The sequence below is a fragment of the Rhinoraja longicauda genome, chromosome 3 (assembly GCF_053455715.1).
Source record: "Rhinoraja longicauda isolate Sanriku21f chromosome 3, sRhiLon1.1, whole genome shotgun sequence".
Taxonomy (NCBI): domain Eukaryota; kingdom Metazoa; phylum Chordata; class Chondrichthyes; order Rajiformes; family Arhynchobatidae; genus Rhinoraja; species Rhinoraja longicauda.
Window position 1 is genome coordinate 62,513,381 of NC_135955.1, and position 23,265 is coordinate 62,536,645.

Sequence of the window (23,265 nt, forward strand, 5' to 3'; positions counted from 1 at the left end):
TGAGCTACTATCTACCTCACTGGAGACCCATGGATTATCTATCAATTTTACCTCATACTAACTATTATTCACATTATTCCCTTTATCATGCATCTGTACACTGGAGGGCTCAATTTTAATCATGTGTTGTCTTTCCGCTGACTGGTTAGCACGCAACAAAAGCTTTTCATTGTACACCTGACAATAAACTAAAATCAGACACTAATTTTTTGCAACATTGAGGAGATACGATCATGGCAACAAACACGTTCTTGAACAGGTGCAGAGTAGAGCACATATTGACCGGTTGCATCACGACTTGGTTCAGTACTTAAATGCCCAGGAAGGAAGACTAGAAAGAGTGATGGAACGCTGTCCATCTATCACAGGTCCTGGCCTCCTCACCATCAAAGGAATCTATAGGAGACATTGCCTCAAAGACCAGCCAGCATCATTAAGGACCCATGCCACCCTGGCCATACTTTCATTTCACTCCTGCCATCTGGAAGAAGATATAGGAATCTAATATGTGTCACCTCCATGTTCAGGAACAGCTTCTTCCCAATAACCATCAAGCTGTGGCAAGTGATAAGTAGATACAGGCAAGGGTTATTTTTGATAGGTTAACAGTTGATGAAAAGACAAAGTGTGAGATAAGGATAGAAGAGGTAAAAAATTGTAAAGCCAAAAGAGAGAAATTAGTTCAAATCCAGGCATAGAGGAGGGAAAAATGGGAGAGGGGATGGTGTTTGTAGGTTAGTTACCTTAAATTAGAGAATTTAATATTCATACCATTAGGTTGTAAGCTACCCAAATGGAAGATGTGGTACTGCTACTCCCGTTTGCATGTGGCCTCACTGTGGCAATGGAGGAGGCCCAGGATAGAAAATTGAGTGTGAGAATGGGAAGGGGAGTGAAACTGGGAGATCCAGTAGGCCTTGGCAGACCCGGCCCAAGTGTTCAGTGAAATGCTCGCCGAGTCTATGCTTGGTCTCATCGATGTACAGGAGACCACATTTACATTAGGATTGTGGCCACATTTACAAGGATTAACAAACTTATCAGGAAGGCTGGCTCCGTCCTGGGGGCAGAGTTGGATTCATGGGAGGTGGTCTTGGAGGGGAGGATGCTCCTCAAATTGTGGAGCATCCTAGACAATACACCTCACCCTCTCCATGACAACCTGAGGAGTACCTTCAGCAACAGATCAAAACTCCACCAAGATGCAGAAAATGCCACAGGAGATCTTTCTTCCCTGTGGCTATTAAACTGTAGAACTCTTCCCCCTTCTGTTGTGGGGTAGACTGAGACCGACTCCTCTCCTCTCCCCCCCCCCCCCCCCTTTCCTCTCTCAATCTTTGCATATCCCCAATCCTTTCCACTCTACACTTTAATTTCAGGTTACATGCATTTTGTGTTTTTATGACTGTTGGCAGATCAATTTCCCTCCTGGGATAACTAAAGTTCTATCGTATCGTCTTAGGACCACCGAATGCTGTAGATAGGTTAGAGGAGGTGCACGTGAACCTTGGTCTCACCTGAAAGGACTGCTGGAGTCCCTGGATAGATGGGAGGAGGGAGGTATAGGGAAAGGTTGCAGAAGAAAGTACCTCGGGAGGGGGTGGTTTGGGTGGAAAGCAATGAGAAAACCAAGTAGTTGGGGGAGTCCAGAACCAGGGACCACAGTCTAAGAGTAAAGAGGAAGCCATTTTAAACTGAGGCGAGAAGAAACTTTTTCACCCAGAGAGTTGTGAATTTGTGGAATTCTCTGCCACAGAAGGCAGTAGAGGCCAATTCACTGGATGAATTTAAAAGAGTTAGATAGAGCTCTATGGGCTAGCAGAATCAAGAGATATGGGGAGAAGGTAGGCACGGGTTACTGATTGTGAATGATCTGATAAGGGGACTAGAGGTAAAAGAGCCATTAGGAGGCAGTGATCACAACATGATAAGTTTTACTCTGCAAATGGAAAGGCAGAAGGGAAAATCGGAAGTGTCAGTATTACAGTATAGCAAAGGGGATTACAGAGGCATGAGGCAGGAGCTGGCCAAAATTGACTGGAAGGAGGCCCTAGCAGGGAAGACGGTAGAACAGCAATGGCAGGTATTCCTGGGAATAATGCAGAGGTTGCAGGATCAATTTATCCCAAAGAGGCGGAAAGACTCTAAGGGGAGTAAGAGACACCTGTGGCTGACAAGGGAAGTCAAGGACAGCATAAAAATTAAGGAGAGGAAGTATAACATAGCAAAGAAGAGTGGGAAGACAGAGGATTGGGACTCTTTTAAAGAGCAACAAAAGTTAACTAAAAAGGCAATACGGGGAGAAAAGATGAGGTACGAGGGTAAACTAGCCAATAATATAAAGGAGGATAGCAAAAGTTTTTTTAGGTACGTGAAGAGGAAAAAAATAGTCAAGGCAAATGTGGGTCCCTTGAAGACAGAAGCAGGGGAATTTATTATGGGGAACAAAGAAATGGCAGACGAGTTAAACCGTTACTTTGGATCTGTCTTTACTGAGGAAGATACACACAATCTCCCAAATGTTCTAGGGGCCGGAGAACCTAGGGTGATGGAGGAACTGAAGGAAATCCACATTAGGCAGGAAATAGTTTTGGGTAGACTGATGGGACTGAAGGCTGATAAATCCCCAGGGCCTGATGGTCTGCATCCCAGGGTACTTAAGGAGGTGGCTCTAGAAATAGTGGAAGCATTGGAGATCATTTTTCAATGTTCTATAGATTCAGGATCAGTTCCTGTGGATTGGAGGATAGCAAATGTTATCCCACTTTTTAAGAAAGGAGGGAGAGAGAAAACGGGTAATTATAGACCAGTTAATCTGACATCAGTGGTGGGGAAGATGCTGGAGTCAATTATAAAAGACGAAATTGCTGAGCATTTGGTTAGCAGTAACAGGATCATTCCGAGTCAGCATGGATTTACGAAGGGGAAATCATGCTTGACAAATCTACTGGAATTTTTTGAGGATGTAACTAGGAAAATTGACAGGGGAGAGTCAGTGGATGTGGTGTACCTCGACTTTAAGAAAGCCTTCGACAAGGTCCCACATAGGAGATTAGTGGGCAAAATTAGAGCACATGGTATTGGGGGTAGGGTACTGACATGGATAGAAAATTGGTTGACAGACAGAAAGCAAAGAGTGGGAATAAATGGGTCCCTTTCGGAATGGCAGGCAGTGACCAGTGGGGTACCGCAAGGTTCGGTGCTGGGACCCCAGCTATTTACGATATACATTAATGACTTAGATGAAGGGATTAAAAGTACCATTAGCAAATTTGCAGATGATACTAAGCTGGGGGGTAGTGTGAATTGTGAGGAAGATGCAATAAGGCTGCAGGGTGACTTGGACAGGTTGTGTGAGTGGGCGGATACATGGCAGATGCAGTTTAATGTAGATAAGTGTGAGGTTATTCACTTTGGAAGTAAGAATAGAAAGGCAGATTATTATCTGAATGGTGTCAAGTTAGGAAGAGGGGATGTTCAACGAGATATGGGTGTCCTAGTGCATCAGTCACTGAAAGGAAGCATGCAGGTACAGCAGGCAGTGAAGAAAGCCAATGGAATGTTGGCCTTCATAACAAGAGGAGTTGAATATAGGAGCAAAGAGGTCCTTCTACAGTTGTACCGGGCCCTGGTGAGACCGCACCTGGAGTACTGTGTGCAGTTTTGGTCTCCAAATTTGAGGAAGGATATTCTTGCTATTGAGGGCGTGCAGCGTAGGTTCACTAGGTTAATTCCCGGAATGGCGGGACTGTCCTATGTTGAAAGGCTGGAGCGATTGGGCTTGTATACACTGGAATTTAGAAGGATGAGGGGGGATCTTATTGAAACATATAAGATAATTAGGGGATTGGACACAGTAGAGGCAGGAAACATGTTCCCAATGTTGGGGGAGTCCAGAACAAGGGGCCACAGTTTAAGAATAAGGGGTAGGCCATTTAGAACGGAGATGAGGAAGAACTTTTTCAGTCAGAGAGTGGTGAAGGTGTGGAATTCTCTGCCTCAGAAGGCAGTGGAGGCCAGTTCGTTGGATGCTTTCAAGAGAGAGCTGGATAGAGCTCTTAAGGATAGCGGAGTGAGGGGGTATGGGGAGAAGGCAGGAACGGGGTACTGATTGAGAGTGATCAGCCATGATCGCATTGAATGGCGGTGCTGGCTCGAAGGGCTGAATGGCCTACTCCTGCACCTATTGTCTATTGTATTTATTCACAAAATGCTGGAGTAGCTCAGCAGGTCAGGCAGCATCTCAGGAGAGAGGGAATGGGTGATGTTTCGGGTCAAGACCTTTCTTCAGTCTGAAGAAGGGTCTCGACCCAAAACGTCACCCATTCCTTCTCTCCTGAGATGCTGCCTGACCTGCTGAGTTACTCCAGCATTTTGTGAATAAATGCATCAACTTGATGGTGTGCAAGTAAATTGTAATTGGGAACCCACAATATTTGCTCAGCAGCTGATGTCCTGCTATGTTGATGTCACAGGAGAATTGATGTGGTTTAAAGTGGTGAGGCACCACACACTCGAGGGCAATATGGGGAGGTTGCAGGCACAGGTTACTGATTGTAGATGATCACAATGAATGGCACTGCTGGCTCAAAGGGCCAAATGGCCTCCTCCTGCACCTATTTTCTATGTCATGGATGAAGAATAATCGCTGGATTCAATGGCATTGCACAGATCCCATAGCTGAATTTTAAAAAACCTCATTGTATCCAAGGATTGTAATATTAAAATTGAAACAATTGTTTCACTCATATCCTATGATAGTTATAGTTATTAATTTTTCTTAAAACTTTCCTCAGACCACAATACACCAATCTAGTTTGCTTTTCAAAACCCATAAACAACTGTTCATGTACAGAACTGATTAATGTGGATGCTGTGTACATTAATTTGAAAATGACCCTTATGAAACAATTTCTGCAATGTCTATTCTACTTAATGGTTGAAAGATGTGTACATTTTAACATGCTCAAACTTTAATTTCAACCACGGTGGTTGCATCAGCCATTTTCTATGGAGTGGTCTGCTGGAGCAGCAGCATCTCAGTTGCGGAAGGGAAGAGACTTGACAAGCTGGTCAGGAAGGCCAGCTCTGTCCTGGGATGCCCCCTCGACTCAGTGCAGGCGGTGGGAGAGAGGATGATGATGGCAAAGCTAACATCGCTGCTGGACAACGACTCCCACCCCATACAGGACACTGTCACTGCACTGAGTAAGCTCCTTCAGTGACAGACGCCTTCACCCCAAGTGCGTGAAGGAGAGTTATAGGAGGTCCTTCCTTCCCGCTGCTGTGAGACTGCACAACCAGCACTGCTCCTAGCAGACCAGTCAACAGTAACAGCAAAGGAATACAGTTTATCCTTGTCTTTATTTTTATTTATAATGAATGATCTCATGCTATCCACTTTGCTGCTGTAACACTAAATTTCCCCAGTGTGGGACAAAAAGGAATATATTATTATTAAATAAGTGAATACTCGGGATTTTAATCTTTAACTGTATAAATATCAGATTGCAAATAGTTATATATTTATTCAGTACAGTATCTATTGTGCACCTCCTGCCATGGTGCAAGCACCTGGGAAGCAGATGCACTGCAGTAGACTTTAATCTAGATCTAAAATGTTTGTCGAGGTGTAAAGCAGATAGGGCAGCTTATGTCTTTTTCTGCCAGTGCACATTTCCTGCTGTTTCAAAAAAACAAAATCAGCAGGTTTTATATTGTGAAAGTGATTATCTCTGCCCAATGTTTTATTCGCTGAGCTCTGCTCAGATACCAAGGATAAAAACTTGTACTATATCCTTGGAGACTGCTGCACTGCAGAAACAATTTGTAGCTGGTCCAAAGGTTATTTCATATCAGGGCAGCACGGTGGCGCAGCGCCAGAGAACCGGGTTCGATCCTGATCACAGATGCTGTTTGTCCAATCTTCGTGACCACGTGGGTTTTCCCTGCGTACTCCGGTTTCCTCTCGCATTCCAAAGACGTATAGTTTTGTAGGTTAATTGGCTTCGGTAAAGATTGTAAATTGTCCCTAGTGAAGGATAGTACTCGTGTACGGGGATTACAGGTCAGCACGGACTCGGTGGCCGAAAGGCCTGGTTCCCTAAACAAATCAGTAGACAAAGGGATAGTGTACTTTACACAACTTGTGCTTAATAACCTTTATGGAGTGCTTTCACTCACTAGACAATTCTAAATGGTTGATTTATTGTAATGTACATGGTAGTGGAAGTACATAAACACCTTCAACTTTGTGCACTGCTTTCCAAAAGTTTAATTTCTAAATAAAGGGCTTGCTGATTAATGGAATTCTTTCTTACAGGAAGATAATGTGCATATTTCCTCAAAGACCACACAGAATTCCATTAATACATGGTTGAAGTTTAACAATCCTACACTCTGTCCTGCAGAGTCCATATTACATTCCTTTAATTTATGACCTTGCTGGGCACAACATGTACTGATGATTAAAAGTGAATCTCATCCAGTTCCATCAAGAAGCTTTTGTAGATTCTTCTGTATCTGAAAGAGAGGATAGAGAGAGAAAGAATAAGTTTAGGCATGGTAGGAAATAAAGGCATGCTTAAGTGTTTAAGTTAAATATTTCTACCACCATACAAAAGATTTCAGATGGTGTCAAATGATTTTTAAGTAAATACTTAAATTTAACTTTATCCTCATAAATAAAAGACAGTGTCCTTGGATGTGTGCAGATGCTGCCTGGTTCTTTCTAAAATGCCTCTTTGGGTTTAATTGTATTTTGAATTGTTTTTCTCATCTAGTTTTCTGTACGATCTTGATCCATGCAATCAGTGAACCTTTATAGATGAGCACTCTGATAACATACACTCTCTCCTCCATGCCCAATAATCTATGTCAGATTTCAGGAGTTACTTCTGGAAGTGTTTCCGCTTGAAGACACCAAATCTGTTTATTTCACAACAGGCCACCTTAAAGACGATGCAATTTGCAACCACCATGTGATGAGCAGTACTGAGCTGGGGAAGAGATATGCAACAGATTCAAAGAAAGCACTGAAAGGTTAGAAGCAAATATTTTTAACAAAGACTAAAATCAAATGATTTGAGTACTTATTACAACACAAGATGCCATCCGGTGTATCAGATATCTACCACCTTCCATCAGGTCACAAATGATAGGAGCAGAATTAGGCCATTCGGCCCATCAAGTCTACTCCACCATTCAATCATAGCTGATGTATATTTTCCTCCTAACCCCATAACTCGACACCTGTACTAATCAAGACTGTATCTCTGCCTTAAAAACATCCATTGACGGCCTCCACAGCCTTCTGTGGCAAAGAATTCCACAGATTCACCACCCTTTGACTAAATAAATTCCTCCTCATCTCCTTCCTAAAGGAACATCCTTTAATTCTGAGGCTATGACATCTGGTCCTAGACTCTCCCATTAGTGGAAACATCCTCTCAACATCCACTCTATCCAAGCCTTTCACTATGCAGTAGGTTCCAGCTCTCGTTATTCCCCTGTATATCTGCAACATCACTTCTGTATTATAAACATGACACCTCCCCCCCCCCCTTGAATCTTTAGCCACTAACCTACACCAATGGGTAATTTAAAATAGCCAATTGAACTACTTACATGCCTTTAGGATAAGAGAGGAAACCAGAGCCTCTAGCAAAAATGCACATACACAGGGAGAAAGAGCAATTTCCACACAGGAGGGAGTGAAGTCAGGATTGAACCAGAGTCCTTGAACCTGAGACAGCAAGATTACCTCCTGCCATACAGTACCCAAGAGGATCCTTGAGCATGCTTCACCAGTTAGGTGGACGGTGCACTCCCTGTTGTACTTGTGTAATGGCTTGATTGCACGTGTAGAGCATGATTTCACTGAATAACATGCAAGCAATATTCTACGCTGTATCTCAGTATAAGTGACAAAAATAAACCAATACCAGTACCAAGTTAAGGGCAGATAGCATGGAAATGGGATGGATAGGATTGGGTTATATTCCCTTACAACCAAATGGAGCCCAGTTGGCCTACCAAGTCAATGCCGGTCACTTACATTCCAGTAATCCATTCACTCACATGCCCATAACTCTCCTGATTCTTTCAGAAACTACCTACACTTAGAAGCAATTTTAAAATGGAGTTTGTTACAGAAAGGACACATGAGAACTATAGTCCATGGCGTAAATGGATGGGCATGGAGAGAAGATTGCTCAGTTTGCATGTCTTTGGGATTGGGAGGAACCTTTAGAAGCCAGGAGAAATCTATGTAACAATCAGGAAAACACACAAATCCCATAGAGATTGCACTGGAGGTTAGGATCAAATTGAGATGCTGTCCTTTATGGCATGCTTTCTCTGCCATGAATTTCTATGAAGTAGACACTTATAGGACATTGGTTTCTCATCGTTCTGCCCTAAAGATTTTCTTCTCTTTGCAATGACTTACCAGCATGTTATTTCACTGACACCAGCAGCTCAAAGAATTTCACACAAGCTCTTTATAACTGGTTATCGCTTGTCAGATGTCAGCAGGGGATTTGCAAGACTGTTGGACATGCAGTTTTTCAAAAGTTGGAACCCTGCTCCTCCACTTCCATATATTAAATCTCGCATGCCACCCCCAATGTTGCACAAGCTGAACATAGAATCCAAACAGCATCTTAGCTAACTGTTTTTGTGCCTTTAGTGTATGGTGCAATCATGTATGAAACACAAAGATATCTTATCACAAGGATAAGCAGCAAACAAACCATTGGGCAATAGACATGCATGTTGCAATATTTGTCCACAGTTTTTAAAATACATTTCTGCTCACCTTTTCGAGTTTTGCAAGATTTTCTGTCAATTCATCATAAATCACATCTGTGTTGATTTGGTATGGCAAACCCACGTCACGCTGAATAAAGGATCTATGAAAAAATCAACTAATGCAATTAATTCTTTCCTTTAATTCAACAATAATAACTGAATACAAAATTAAATATATCACCTATTAGACTTCATCTACTACAATCCATTTACTCTTTATTTTAAAAAAAATCATCCATGTGAACAACACTGCAAGGAAATAAAATCGACATTAACAGGATCATTTCTCCCCAAAAATTGTTTGTGCAATAAATCTTACACAAAAGAAAATAGAAGCTTGATGCAGGGATAACTTTAAATATCAAGATATTTCCCTTTTTGTTTTCAAAAAAAGCCTAAAAGGCAAGCAATGCTTTCTGAAAGTAATGATTTGAATTTACTCTCTGCTAAATAGCATCGACCAAGAGTTGGAAATGCATTTCCTCAAATTATTCGTGTTCGGAACTGAAAGTGTCAGGTTATAAATCCATCATCATGCGTGATCTGGCTTTTCCGAGTTGTATGTCTGACAGGGGGGAAAGATCTGGCTTTTCCGAGTTGTATGTCTGACAGGGGGGAAAGCTGTTGACAATTGTTAGTTTACCAAATATTGAGCAGTAGAAATTGACATTTCCTAACAAGCCAAATGGCCTTTTAAATCCTCAAGCCAGTTTGTCATGGTTGGAAATGACACTGGAAATGGCCACACAATCTCCCTTTGTTATTTGGCATCTCTTTGCTTTCTATATCTCTACTGCAGCTTGAGTGCTGTACTGTGCTGTGGTGTGCCAGATCTTTCCCCCTCAACTCCATTTTCCTGCCTTCTCCCCATAACTCCTGCCACCCATACTAATCAAGAATCTATCAATCTCCAGCTTAAAAATATCTATTCACGGCCTCCATGGCCAACGATGGCAATGAATTCCACAGATTCACCACACTGGACTAAAGAAATGTTCCCCTCCATTCCTTTCTAAAGGCACGTACACCCTTTTATTCTGAGACTAGGACCTCTGGTCCTCAACTCTCCCACTAGTGGAAAATCCTCTCCACATCATTATAATAATGACTTGGCTTCAAAGGTTTTGTTGACTGTGAAGAGAAGGCAGAACCCTGTATGAGCCAAACAAATGTCAGACAAATAGAAGTTGTGAATTAAGGTTTATCGGGAGGGTCAAGGCTGTTTATGCTTTAAAGCCATGTTAGGAGCTGCTGGGCAAATATACCCAAGGGTATTGGTATGGGATAAGGCAAATTCTCCTCTACTCATGATATACTCTATGCGCATGCTCAGTAGATATTCAAATAAGTATCTTAGTGAGTTCAGGTCGATTTCTTCACTCTACATATTTCAACCTTTCCAATTCAATGTAAGCAATTCTGTTGTGCAATCATTCATCAGCCTCTATCCAGCACTTGCCAAACAGACCATACTCTGCAAAGCCAAACTAAATAGGGTTGGTTAACCCAAAAAGAAAAACACTTAAACTGGTCACAAGTTGCAAATCACAAGTTGCAAACCTGTCTGATTAATCCATTCCACCAGCTATATAACTGTATGGATGCCTTGCGAGATGTTGGGCAACTCAGCACTGCTTATTTGGCTCAATATTGCTCCAGATTTAATTTGCAGAGACAATGTAGCATCACTTTATCAAAAGGGCAGAGTCTGAAGAAGGGTCTTGACCTGAAAAATCCATCCATGTTCTCCAGAGATGCTGCCTGACCTGCTGAGTTATTCCAGCACTTTGGTTCATTTTGTGTGTTAACCAGCATTCTTTGATGCTACATCACTTTGTCAAACACTGATCGGAAAAGTTAGATGTACTAGTTTTTCCAAAGAGTGGACTCACTATAGCTGTAATAGTTTGGTTTTCTGGTAAGCTTCTAAGAATAAACCAGTAAATGATTAGATAATTGTGGATTGGGCCTTTCTGCAAACATGGTGCTGTACATAATTACTTGCAGCATGTTATCAGTAAATATGATCAAGTTTTCCCGTTAATTATGTCCAACCCACTCTATGGCTGTGGAAGAAAATCGGAACACACGGAGGACACCCAGAAGATAGAAACATAGAAAATAGGTGCGGGAGTAGGCCATTCGGCCCTTCGAGCCAGCACCACCATTCAATATGGCCATTCAGATAATAATCTGCCTTCTTGTTATTACTACCAAAGTGGATAATCTCACATTTATCCACATTATACTGCATCTGCCCACTCACCCAACCTATCGAAGTCACCTTGCAGCCTCATAGCATCCTCCTCGCAGCTCACACTGCCACCCAGCTTTGTGTCATCCGCAAGCTTGGAGATCACAGGGAGAAACAGTGCAAACTCCACACTTGATGAAAGTCAGTGCAGACTGACAAATCCAGCAGTGTGATTGTGATCAATTGCATCCTCATCTCAAGGGCGAATAACAACGAACAATAAAATGTTGGTATTGCCAAAAATTAGAAAAGTCCATGAACCAACAACTAAAAGGTTGTTGGCATGTCGCTCAATAACTATTTAGCATGCTCCCCTTTGCCAATTTCTAGACCATGGGTGAGCCAACTGAATGCACATACTTACTCTTTGTGATGTGCATGATATTCTGGCAATGCTCCCAGCGAAGCCAGGCGCTGCTCCAAAGCAAAGATTTTCATGCCCATGTAGAAAGATGAAAGGACTAACACAATGACTCTGTAAAGGAAGTAATTCATTACAAATATTTTCTGTTTCTTGATACAGTTACATTCATCTTTGAAATAGACAATTTTCAATGGATTTTTCATTTTGCATTTCAAAATATTTGTTCACATTTTTTTCCACCAATGTCTATGTGCTTGTATAAAAGATAAGCTTGAGTGTTCACAAATGGAAGTAAACATTGGATTCAAAAGCTTTAAAAAATTGACTGCAACTTTTAAATTAACATTTAAAAAAACACTTAGCTAATTTATTAACAACCTGCAGAAAAGCTTCACAATTTATCTTGTCCATTAATATTAACATTAAACAAAAATAAAAGCAACTAATTGTGCAATTATAAAGATTAATGAGCTAATCATAGTTTTAATTGCACTTTTACTAATAGAACGCCAATATTCTAAATGGGCCAATGGAAAATGTTTTCATTAATAATCTACATTAAAATACCAGAAAATTGTTTAAATTGTGTTCACGCCCTTGTGTGAGTTTGTCCCAATTTCAGTAACCTCTGGTCGTACAATCCTCTGATCTTTGCATTCCATCTGTGGTTTGGGATCCAATGATCTGATTCTGAGCCAGAGTACAGTTGTCAGACTGTAATGTTGCAATGTCGGGGAGATTTTACGAGGATCTGAAAGTGGCCAGTGTAAAATAATATTGGTATTTACTCCAATTTGCATCTGACTGCATTAAGTCATCCTTCAACAGTCTTTAAAAATAAAGGATTCCACTTCGTGGGAATCTTGGTATGAGGATCCAAAACCTGCTTACGGCAGGATTGAGGTTGAGACGATTTATTTAACACAAGGTTGTGTGGTCAACAAATGCACTAACCAGTCCAAATCAGGTTCAAATGCATCTCTTGATACAAAGATAAAACACTCAGTTCCAAATTTACCCACCATATTTAAACACGTGTACACCCTGAGCCATGTCAAATTTATAAACTAGTAGCTCCAAAATTCTGGAAATCTTAATTGAAAGCAATACTCACATGACCAGATAGAGCACCAGTAAGGTATTCACAGAAATATGCTGTTCACCATTAGCTTCCACTTTGTATAATAGGCCCCATACCAAGGAATTCCCTGCAAGGGCACAACCAATATCAATACAACATTACCTCAAAAATGCACAAAGCCCATTGTTCATCTCTCTATGTGCAGTAAACTGAACAAAGAGAATAAACTGAAGCAGCATAATAGTTAATATTGGACCGCAGTCAAGGAGGTTTTTACAAAAATATTCATTAACACTGGGCGGCACGGTAGCGCAGCGGTAGAGTTGCTGCTTTACAGCGAATGCAGCGCCGGAGACTCAGGTTCGATCCTGACTACGGGTGCTGCACTGTAAGGAGTTTGTACGTTCTCCCCGTGACCTGCGTGGGTTTTATCCGAGATCTTCGGTTTCCTCCCACACTCCAAAGACGTACAGGTATGTAGGTTAATTGGCTGGGTAAATGTAAAAATTGTCCCTAGTGGGTGTAGGATAGTGTTAATGTACGGGGATCACTGGGCGGCACGGACTTGGAGGGCCGAAAAGGCCTGTTTCCGGCTGTATATATATGATATGATATGATATAACACCTGTTTGGATCATAATATAACAGTCTGGATATTTAAATTCAGTTAGTTAAATGAACCTTGTTTCAGTAATTGTAACATAAAACTATCAGATTGCCATAATAAAATGTTTAAGCTCACTAAAGTCCTTCAGTAAAGGAAATCTTCCGTCCTCACCAAGTCTCCTATATGGACTCTAGATCCAAAGCAACATGGCAGCTAGTAAGTGCATGGTTAAATAGCCTCTAAATGTGTAAGTGGTCATCCTAAGAGACCTACTTCACATGTGGAAGACTGCTCATTGGCACTTTCAAGAGCAATTAGGGACAGGTGTTAAATGCCTACATTCGAAAAGAGGGAAAAAAATGGATATTAACGGAACACAAGGAACTGCAGATACTGGAATCTTGCATTGAACACACAGTGCTAAGTAACTCAGCACATCAGGCAGCATATCTGGAGGATATGGATAGGTGACATTTTGGGTCGGGACCCTTCAGACTGAATGTAGTGGGGGAATGATAAAGCTGGAAAGGGGTGGGGGCAAGACACAGCCTGGTAAGTGATAGGTGGAAACAGGTGAGGGGGCATTGACTGGCAGATGGATGGACAAAAGCTAGACATGAAAAGGATACAAAAGGGCATCAGATATGGAGAGAAGTGGAGCAAAATGTAAAGCGAGAGGCAAGGATATCTTTTCAGATCAAGTCTGAGGAAGGGTCCCGTCATGAAATATTGCCTATCTGTTTCTACCAGAGATGCTGCCTGACCCACTGAGTTATTCCAGAACTGTGTTTTAAACTAGATTTTAACTACTTTTGTAAAAAGGCAGTCAGTTATATTGTGAAGTTTAGAGGAGGCTAGAGCTTCTAGGAACAACAATTGCTGTTACATTGCTCTTACCTTACTGAGAATGAACCTGCGTTCACGATTAAAACAAATGTAAAGATTACTAGTACTCACTGCCCTCATGATAGTTTCTTCTCTTCACATCGGACATTTCTTTTACATGAACATCAGCATGCACAGGAATGGTATTCTTTTCCATTTTCAGTAATGCTTGGGATCCACTGGGAAACTCTGAACAGACAGAATAGCTATTTGCATCTGAACATTTTCCAAAGGAAACAATATTCTAAGCAGGCAGAAAAATTAACATTTTTGTATTCAATATTGCAGACAAATATTCAAACTTTGTTTGAAACAAAGTTTGAAATGAAGCATTATGTTAATATTTTGGCAATCTTTTGAATAAGTGACTCTGCCCAGTGCATCCCCTCTTGCTTGGTAAATATTCAGCCCCATGTATCAGTGGGAAACAGATTAATTCTAGTCACTAATTTCTAATTCCATCAGAAAGCCCACTTGCCTCATCATTGTGAGCTATTAAACTAATGCACGTTACAAAAAGAGATTCTAATACTTTTTAAGATGAAATTGGTTTCTGTTTCATCATTAACCTTTAATGTATTTAATTGCCCATTTTTTTAACTCATGTTTACAACACAGTTGCAGTACTGGCCTCCCTGGGTAACCCGTGTTCCAATCCTATATTGCACCAATATGAATGATTTGTGCAGGCATTTTAGAGAACTACATGCATTTAAAATATCACCTTTTGCTGCTTGCTTTCTGGATTTAAGTAATCTGACTGTACTAGTTTCAAAAGTGGCATCTTATTAGGAATTGCCTTAAATAATAAATACGAACCTTGCGAATTTTCAGACTCTGGAGTTTGAGAACCAGAACTGCTGGAGTGCTCCAATTCCCGTCTTCTGCATTCTGTTGGAATATCTGGCAAATCTTCTGTATGGAATTCCTTTCCGAAAAAAAAAGAACTTTTAAGATCAAGATTCCATCTGAAGTAAATGTATTAACGCAGATCCATTCAGGCACAAGATGTCCCAGGTACAATAAAAGTCCATTAATCTGGCTTGCTGGTTACTGGCAGATTTTTCAGACTACTTCATGTTACTCTAATTAATGTTCCAACACACTCAGTTCACTTACAAGAAACAAGATATTAAGCAGTGAACCAGGTGGGTTTAAAAGGAGGACGAGATTTCCCACCCAGTGACCCGGACTTTAACTCCCAGGAATTCCAAACAGTCAGGCAGCAGATTATTGGAGTTTTACTGCAGTTTTATTGTGCAAATGTCTTCTGCGTTCACAGTCAAATTAGCAACCAACTTCTGGTAATTACCTCATTTATCAGATGCATAGTTTAGAAGCCACCTGCACACAGTGACACCATCCATCCTTGCCAGAATCAGATTGCAGCTTATTGCCCTTTGGATTCACATTTCCATTTTAAATTTGTTGAAATTACCCTTCCTTCGGGGCAGCACGGTTGCACAGCAGTAGAGCTGCTGCCTTCCGGCACCAGAGACCCGGGTTCGATCCTGGCTACAGGTGCTGTCTGTAAGGTATTTGTATGTTCTCCCTGTGACCATGTGTGTTTCTCCCAGCTGCTCCAGTTTCCTCCCACACACCAATGACGTACAGATTTGTAGGTTAATTGGCTTCGGTAAAAAATTGTTAAAATTGTCCCTAATGTGTAGGATAGTGCTAGTGTACGGGGATCGCTGGTCGGCATGGACTGAGTGGGGCGAAGGGTTTGTTTCCTGCTGTATCTCCAAACTAAACTTTAATGGAAGAAGTTGCTTTAACAAGTTTTATTTTCCTCAGGTAGGATTTTTAAAAAACTTTAGAACATTTACTCCAGTGTGCAAAAACAAAGTAGTGCAGGAACTAAGTGAGTCAGACGGCAGCTGCGGAGGGAATAGACAGGTGTTTCAGGTCAGGACTCTTCTTAGGACTGATGGAGAAATGAGGAGAAAGTTGAAAAGGAGATGGGGGTAGGGCAAAACTTGGCTAGTGTTAGGTGGTTATAGGCGAGAGACAGTAATTAACAGAGGGGTGGCAATAGTGACAAAAGCTACTCTGGCAGACGGCCATGGAGGAGGAGAGGATTGGCGCAGTCGGTGGCCATGGTCCTTGAGGATTAAGGACCAGTGAAGTCAGTGGCCATAGCTGGGGGAGCAGTCTGGGAGGCGGTGAGAGCTGGTGCTATCAGTTGCCCGGCCTGCGTGCAGCTGATTAAGCGGCTGTATTTGTTGTTGTGGGTGTTGGGGCCAATGCTTGTGCCAGCAACAATGGTGTCGTGAGTCCCATGCTGGAGGCAGCTGGGCCCGTGGCATTATTCGGTGGTGGGGCCTCTGGTCTGGGGGTGGTTGTATCCTGCAAGCGTTAGGGCAGGGGTTCTAGGGTGGAAGTGGGAGAGTTGTGATCCTTGGTGGATGCAAAGTAGGTGAAGAAACACGAGTTGAAGGCATGGAAAGAGAGGATGAAGTGCTGTTAAGGCCCATGGCACAGGGAGCAAGTCCCAGTGCTGTGGGAGAAACTGAGTGAAGATCTGATGCTACTGTTGCATGGCAAAGAGTGTAGAATGCAGTGTACAGAGGGAGAACCAGTCAGAAGCGGTCACTGGAGTGTAGGTACCCAAGATCCTGGTTGAGCCCTAATTGGGAGCCTTGGAAATGGAGCTGAAAGCCAAGTGGGACAAGATGGCAGCCATGGAAAGTGCCGAGGAAAAATAGGAGGCTGTGGTCGGAAGGAGTCTGGGTCAGAACATGACCAAAGAGCTGGGAAGCAGCAGGAATCTCAGATGGGGAGCACAGAGAGGGGGGGGGGGGGGGGGGGGGGGGGTGTCTCAGAACTTCCATCAGAGATAAGAGAACTTCAAAGTAGGTATACCATGAGGAGATTTTGCAATGAAACAGTAAAATGGAGACACAAGAAACTGTAGATGCTGGAATCTTAAGTAAAAAAACTCAAAGAATTTTATCTCTCCTTCCTTTACTGACCTTCCTGTCCTTGGGTTTACCGTTGCTTTACCTTTTACATGCTTTAATCCCCTGTCTATATGTATTGTATTGCACTGTCTAATTGTATTGTACTGTATCATATGGTACTGCACTGTCATCCCGGCTATATGTTTTGCATTTGTATTGCACTATGGTCCCCGGAGGCATTCTGTTTCGTCCCATTCGCTGCATGATCTGTAAGGAGTGGAATGACAAATAAACTAACTAACTAACTTGGGTTCCTGCATTGCCAGAATGAGGCTGCATGTACACTGGAAGAACCAGTGCTAATTTCTCCAATCAACCCCTGTCCCTCACCTATATCCACCTATCACTCGGCAGGCTTTGCTTCACCCAAACTTGTCTTTTCCAGCTTTCTCCCCCCATACTCCAATCAGCCTGAAGAAGAGTCCTGACCCAAAACATCGTCTGTCCGTTTCCCTCCACAAATGCTGCTTGACTTGCTGACTTTCTCCAGCACTTCATTTTTTTATTCGAGATTTCACCATCTGCAGATTCTGGTGTCTTCAGATACTATAGAGCTCTGCTTGAATAAAACCTTTACTGAAGGTCCTGCCTTGAATCCTACTCTGATGCTAGCCTTTTGGCTGGTAGTGTAACAACTCAGTAGCAGAAACTGGAATTAACTGGAATTAACTAAGCTGCAATATTGAAGGATAATAATATTAGTTACAACCGATAATTCAGCTAGAACAATCCTTTAACCATTCTGAAAACAGCTATATTATGTAAATGCCTGGGAAGCACGATTGTGTGTGTGTGTGTGTGCGCGTGTATGTGTGCGTGTACGCGTGTGTGCGTGTGCGTATGTGTGTGTGTGTGTGTGTGTGTGTGTGTGTGTGTGTGTGTGTGTGTGTGTGTGTGTGTGTATATGTATATATAATCTTTCTGAACTATGGCAGGCAGCAGGGAGACCTACTGAAATAATCAGTTGGACGTAACCCTTTTCTTAAACTTAATCTTGGCAGTACGCTGAAATATTCTCCTTCTCCCCAAATGTGAACAATGACATTATGAAACCATGATTGAAGTTCTTCACCGCTGTTTTTAAATTTTAGCAGGGTGCAGTCTATTCCAAAGGCCTTTAAATAAAAAATAAAAAAAAACACAGCTTCTTGATTTCAAGTCAGTCAGGAATGATGTCAAGTTAGTATATGGAACACATAGAACAGTACATCACAGGAACAGGCCCTTTGGTCCACAATGCTTGTGCTGAACATGACACCTAGTTAAAGTGATCTCATCTGCCTGTACATTATCTATATCCCCCTATCTGCCTCCACCAACACCACTGGCAATGCTTTCCAGGCTCCCGGCACTCTGTTTAAAAACTTGCCCCGCATATCTCCATTCAATTCTCACCTTATAGTTGGACATTTTCTTTCTGAAACCCTCTATGTTGGACATTTTCACCCTGAGAAAATGATTCTGTCAATCCTATAGATGCCGTTCATAATTTTATATACTTCTCTGAGGTCTCCCCTAACCTCCAACATTCCAGAGAGCATAATCCAATTCTATCCAACCTCTTCCTGTGGCTAAATCCTCTAATCCAGGCATCATCCTGGTAAACATCTTCTGCACCCTCTCCAAAGCCTCCACATCTTTCCTGTAATAGGGCAACCAAAACTGCACACAATACTCCAAATGCGGCCTAACCAAAATCCTAAAGAACTGCATCATGACTTTCCGACTCTTATACTCAATGCCCCAAGCTATGAAGGCAAGCATACCATACACCTTCTTTACCACCCTGTCTATTGGGCATGCCACCTTTAGTGAACTATGAATTTGGGCACCAAGATCCCTCTGCACATCAATGCTTTAAGACTCTTGCCATTAACTGCATAAAAGTTGGGTGGGAATAAATTGCTGTGGGATGGAGTCGAGGAAGTTCGTCAAGGACAGAATTGAAGCCAAGGCGGTCTTCAAAGTACCCTTTCCAATGCACACTGACTACCTCCCTGACTGTGATTTCCTGTGTTCTTGGTTCTCTGTGGGTTTTGGACATGGCTGCCATTGGTGACCTTGACAGTGTTCAAGAACCCATGTACATCTTGACTGAAAATCAGCTTTTCGTGCTCTCTCTAGCCATTAAGTGTGTCTTCAGTCATGGATTTTCTGCAGGACCTCTGGCTTCAGAAAGCTGCAAAAGCAGTTTTTGTTTCCTTAAAAAAAAATGGAGGAGCATTGAGTTCAACCTCAAGTCGATATTAATTATCTCTTCAATCTCCTGGCCAGTGTGACAGTTTTTGGTAAAGAAATAGCTGCCAATTATTGTGGACTTCAGGGCAGCCCATAAGCTATGAACGCTGCAGTTCCTACATTTCAGGAAAATGACTAACTGGCAAATAACAAGACTGTGCATGTGATTAGATTCTAGAGAGCAGGGCTACAAGAACGAACACAATTTGGCAACTTGTAATGAATAACAAATCTGCAACATCTAGTTGTACTAACCACATGATACAAATTATCAGAAATGTGCACAAAGTAGCAAAAAAGGAGTGAAGAAAACTACACTGAAGCATAATGATGCAAGTAGCAAGTCAGAAAGAAAAGTTTGGCTGAAAGCAAGTATAAAGCCAAGTGCTGCATAAATAATTTACACGGACCAAATTACATGATCTCATCACGGAGCAGAATTTATGTTCAAAGGCAAAACTCTCATGAATTGTAGAAGGGGAAATCCCATGAAAGGAGACTTCTTGTTTTACATAACAGAAAGCAATAGTTGAAAGTTAAGTGAGGGGGTTTGGATATGATTTAGACTGGAGGGTGCAGCTTGTGTCAAACTGATGACATTTAAGCTTTGAGCATTCAAACCATGAACGGAGTCATAGGCTTAAATGTATAAACTTAAAGTACAACCTCCTTTCCATATTTCATTCAAATTCAATTCCCACTGATAAATGTAAATTTGCATCAAAGAGGAATAACACAAATTGGCAGCATAGGACGTCTGCCTTTGCTGAGATAGGATCCTTAGCACCGCTCAATTTCTTTTCTCCTCTCCAGAAAATCTGCAGCAGCTCTCTAAATTTGGAATAATAGTTTACTACTGTTAAGGTTTACTGCTTTTGCAGCTTAAGGCAGACAAGCCTGTATTCTACAAGCCTTGCTGATCAGCTCAGGATTGACCTCACTTGACAATGGAATAACCGTAGCAGAGACTATTTTTACTGTTTAAAAAATCCTACAGCACTTAGCATTTATACATGCCGTCAGTATAATTTGTAAATCTTCAACACACTTCTAGTGTGATCCTTTGACTTGCTTATCTATACAAGATTCAGACATCCCAACATTTGATCTTACAAATTCATAATTTTGATGCCAAAATTCAGAATTTTATAGCAAAATTCATAATATGGCGCGTAATGCAACTTTTCAGCAAAAAAAGTATGCATGCCAAATGCGCATACGCGTTGCGCTACATTCATGTGTTCTTGGACTACATGTACAATGTCAGGCCTATCATGAGTATATTCTGCTATTTATAGAAAGGTTATTGAACAGAAATACTTTTTACAACACAAAGAAAAAATTGTTTTGTTTTCTTTTTTTTCTATTTTGCTTTTTATCAGGCCAGGCCGGAGGGGGGGCGGCCAGGCCGGAGGGGGGGCGGCCAGGCCGGAGGGGGGCGGCCAGGCCGGAGGGGGGCGGCCAGGCCGGAGGTGGGCGGTCAGGCCGGAGGCGGGCGGAAGAGCTGGGCGAGCGGCGAGGCATGTGTTTTGCGGAAAAATGTGAGGCAAAATCGGAATGGCGGAAATTAAATAAAAAAGCGCAAACTTTCCGCCAAATTCGGAAGGGTTGGGAGGTCTGCAAGTTTGAATATGTATTCTTAGATAGACACAAAATGCTGGAGTAACTCAGCGGGACAGGAAGCATCTCTGGAGAGAAGGAATGGTTGACATTTTAGGTCAAGAACCTTCTTCAGACTGAGAGTCCAGCGAGCGGGAGTCTAGAGATATAGAGGGGTAAGGTGTGAAAACAACAAATTAAAGTAGACGATGGTAAGGCAATGAAGCATGGTTTATTGTTAGCTGAGGAGAAAGTGACAAGGAGTATATTCTTAGCCCACTCTGAAAAGCCAAGCCGATTCATTTTTGATTCATTACATTGACAATTGCATCGGTGCTACCTCCTGCACCCATTCAAAGCTCACTGACTTCATTAACTTTACCACTAATTTCCATCTTGCACTCAAATTCACTTGAACATCTCCCTACCGTTTCTTGATCTCACCATCTCCATCACAGGAGACAAATTATCAACTGACATCTATACCGACTCCCATAGCTATCTAGACTACACTTCTTCCCTCCCCGTGTCCTGTAGAGTCTATCCCCTACTCCCAATTCCTCCGTCTGCACCGCATTTATGCCCGGGATGAGGTGTTCCATACCAGGTCATCGGTGATATCCTTATTCTTTAGGGAACGGAGGTTCCCCTCTTCCATCATAGACGAGGCCCTCACTAGGGTCTCCTCGATTTCCAGCAGCTCCGCTCTTGCTCCCCCTCCCCCATCCGTAACAGGGACAGAGTCCCTCTAGTCCGCACCTTCCAAACCTTCAGCCGTCGTGTACAGCACAAAAATCCTCTGTTACATTTTTGCCACCTCCAATAGGATCCCACTAGCCACATCTTCCCATCTCCACCGCTTTCCGCAGAGACTGTTCCCTCCGCAACTCCCTGGTCAACTCGTCACCCCATCCAAACCACCCCCTCCCCAGGTACTTTCCCCTGCAACCGCAGGAGATGCAACACCTGTCCCTATACCTCTCCCCTCAACTCCAGCCAAGGACACCGACAGTCATTTCAGGTGAGGCAGAGGTTCACTTGCACCTCCTCCAACCTCATCTACTATATCCGGTGTTCCAGATGTAGACTCCTGTATATTGGCGAGATCAAGTGCAGGCTCGGCGATCTTTTTTCATTGAACACCTCCGCTCAGTCCGCCTAAACCTACATGATCTCTTGGTTGTACAACACTAACTCCCCCTCCCATTCCCACACTGACCTTTCTGTCCTGGTCCTCCTCCATTGTCAGAGTGAGGCCTAGCGCAATTTGGAGGAACAGTACCTCATATTTCGCTTGGGCAGCTTACACCCCAGCGGTATGAACATTGACTTCTCTAACTTCAAGTAGCCCTCGCTTTCCCTCTCTCTTCATCCCCTCCCCCTTTTCAGTTCTCCGACCAGTCTTAATGTCTTGACTACATTTTATCTCTGTTTGCTTTGTTGTTACCTTCTCCCAACTACCAATGAACCGTTTTACATTTTCCTTGATCTCCGTTCCCTTTGTCTTGTTTTCACACCTTATACTTCCTTATTTATACACTTCCTTATCTATGTACCGCCCACTCCCCTGACACAAGTCTGAAGAAGGGTTTCGACCCAAAACATCACCCGTTCCGCCTCTCCAGAGATGTTGCCTGCCCCGCTGAGTTACTCCAGCATTGTCATTTTCGTTTCTCATTCCCCAGGTAAAGATGCGTCTGCATTAGTTTCCACACACAAATTGGAAGAACTACTTTAATATCTCATCTCAATTGTATCAAGTAAAAAGGTCCAGCAAAGCACCTATGGATCTTGTTATTTATATTTAACCAGCTTTCTTGTATGGTGTTGCAGGCTTCTGTTTTCCATTGCTGTGATGGCACTGACCATTGAAACAGCTCCTACTTGGAATGGACTCAAGAAAGCTAGAATAACCATCTCAAGGCAAAACATAATTTGCTCTTCAAATTAGCTGATAATTTGATTTCACTAAATTCTTTGCCATTCCTATTATTATACTTAAATAATCGACTCCCAAATATTTGAGATCTTTCAATTAACTGAACTGCGTTGCTCCCGAACTGTCTATATGCATATGCAGTTCGCAGTGAATTAACTGCTCAACTCTTTTCAGAACTGCTCAACTCATATTCAGGCCTTTTTTCAATTAATGTAATCAGAGTCCTTATAGGAATACTTTTGAAGTTAAAAAAAATTGAAACATTTTTTGGGGGTCCAGATATTGCCCAAAACACTTAAAATTCAAATAGAAAATCATTGATCTTAATACTCTGATTAGTCTCTTTCAAAACAAAAAAGTACTTGTTCCTGCTACATATCTTTGATCCTTTGTTATTCTTACAGGGTGAATATGTAGCTGTAAAATCAAAAAAACTTTTCATGGACTAAAGTCTGCACCATTAGAAATTTTAATTCTATGTCCAATATCATTTTAGCCCGAGGATAACATTAGCATCCAGTGCA

The 23,265-nt window shown here is 42.2% G+C and overlaps 1 protein-coding gene across 7 annotated transcripts in view; it reads right to left on the reverse strand.

Moving 5' to 3' along the window:
* Window positions 1-5,952: 5,952 nt before the first annotated feature.
* The window catches only part of gramd2b (GRAM domain containing 2B), a 101,221-nt gene continuing 83,908 nt past the window's right edge, over window positions 5,953-23,265 (reverse strand). For 5 of the 7 annotated variants that reach the window (XM_078397002.1, XM_078397003.1, XM_078397004.1 and 2 more), the window contains 6 exons: window positions 14,822-14,930; window positions 14,075-14,191; window positions 12,544-12,637; window positions 11,430-11,540; window positions 8,819-8,912; window positions 5,956-6,522 (listed from right to left, as the gene is read on the reverse strand). In XM_078397002.1, coding sequence (XP_078253128.1) covers window positions 6,481-6,522; window positions 8,819-8,912; window positions 11,430-11,540; window positions 12,544-12,637; window positions 14,075-14,191; window positions 14,822-14,930 — 567 coding nt within the window. In that variant the 3' untranslated portion in view covers window positions 5,956-6,480. Of the gene's footprint in view, window positions 6,523-8,818; window positions 8,913-11,429; window positions 11,541-12,543; window positions 12,638-14,074; window positions 14,192-14,821; window positions 14,931-23,265 lie in introns of all 7 variants that reach the window. The other 2 variants (XM_078397006.1, XM_078397009.1) reach the window with 2 other exon arrangements.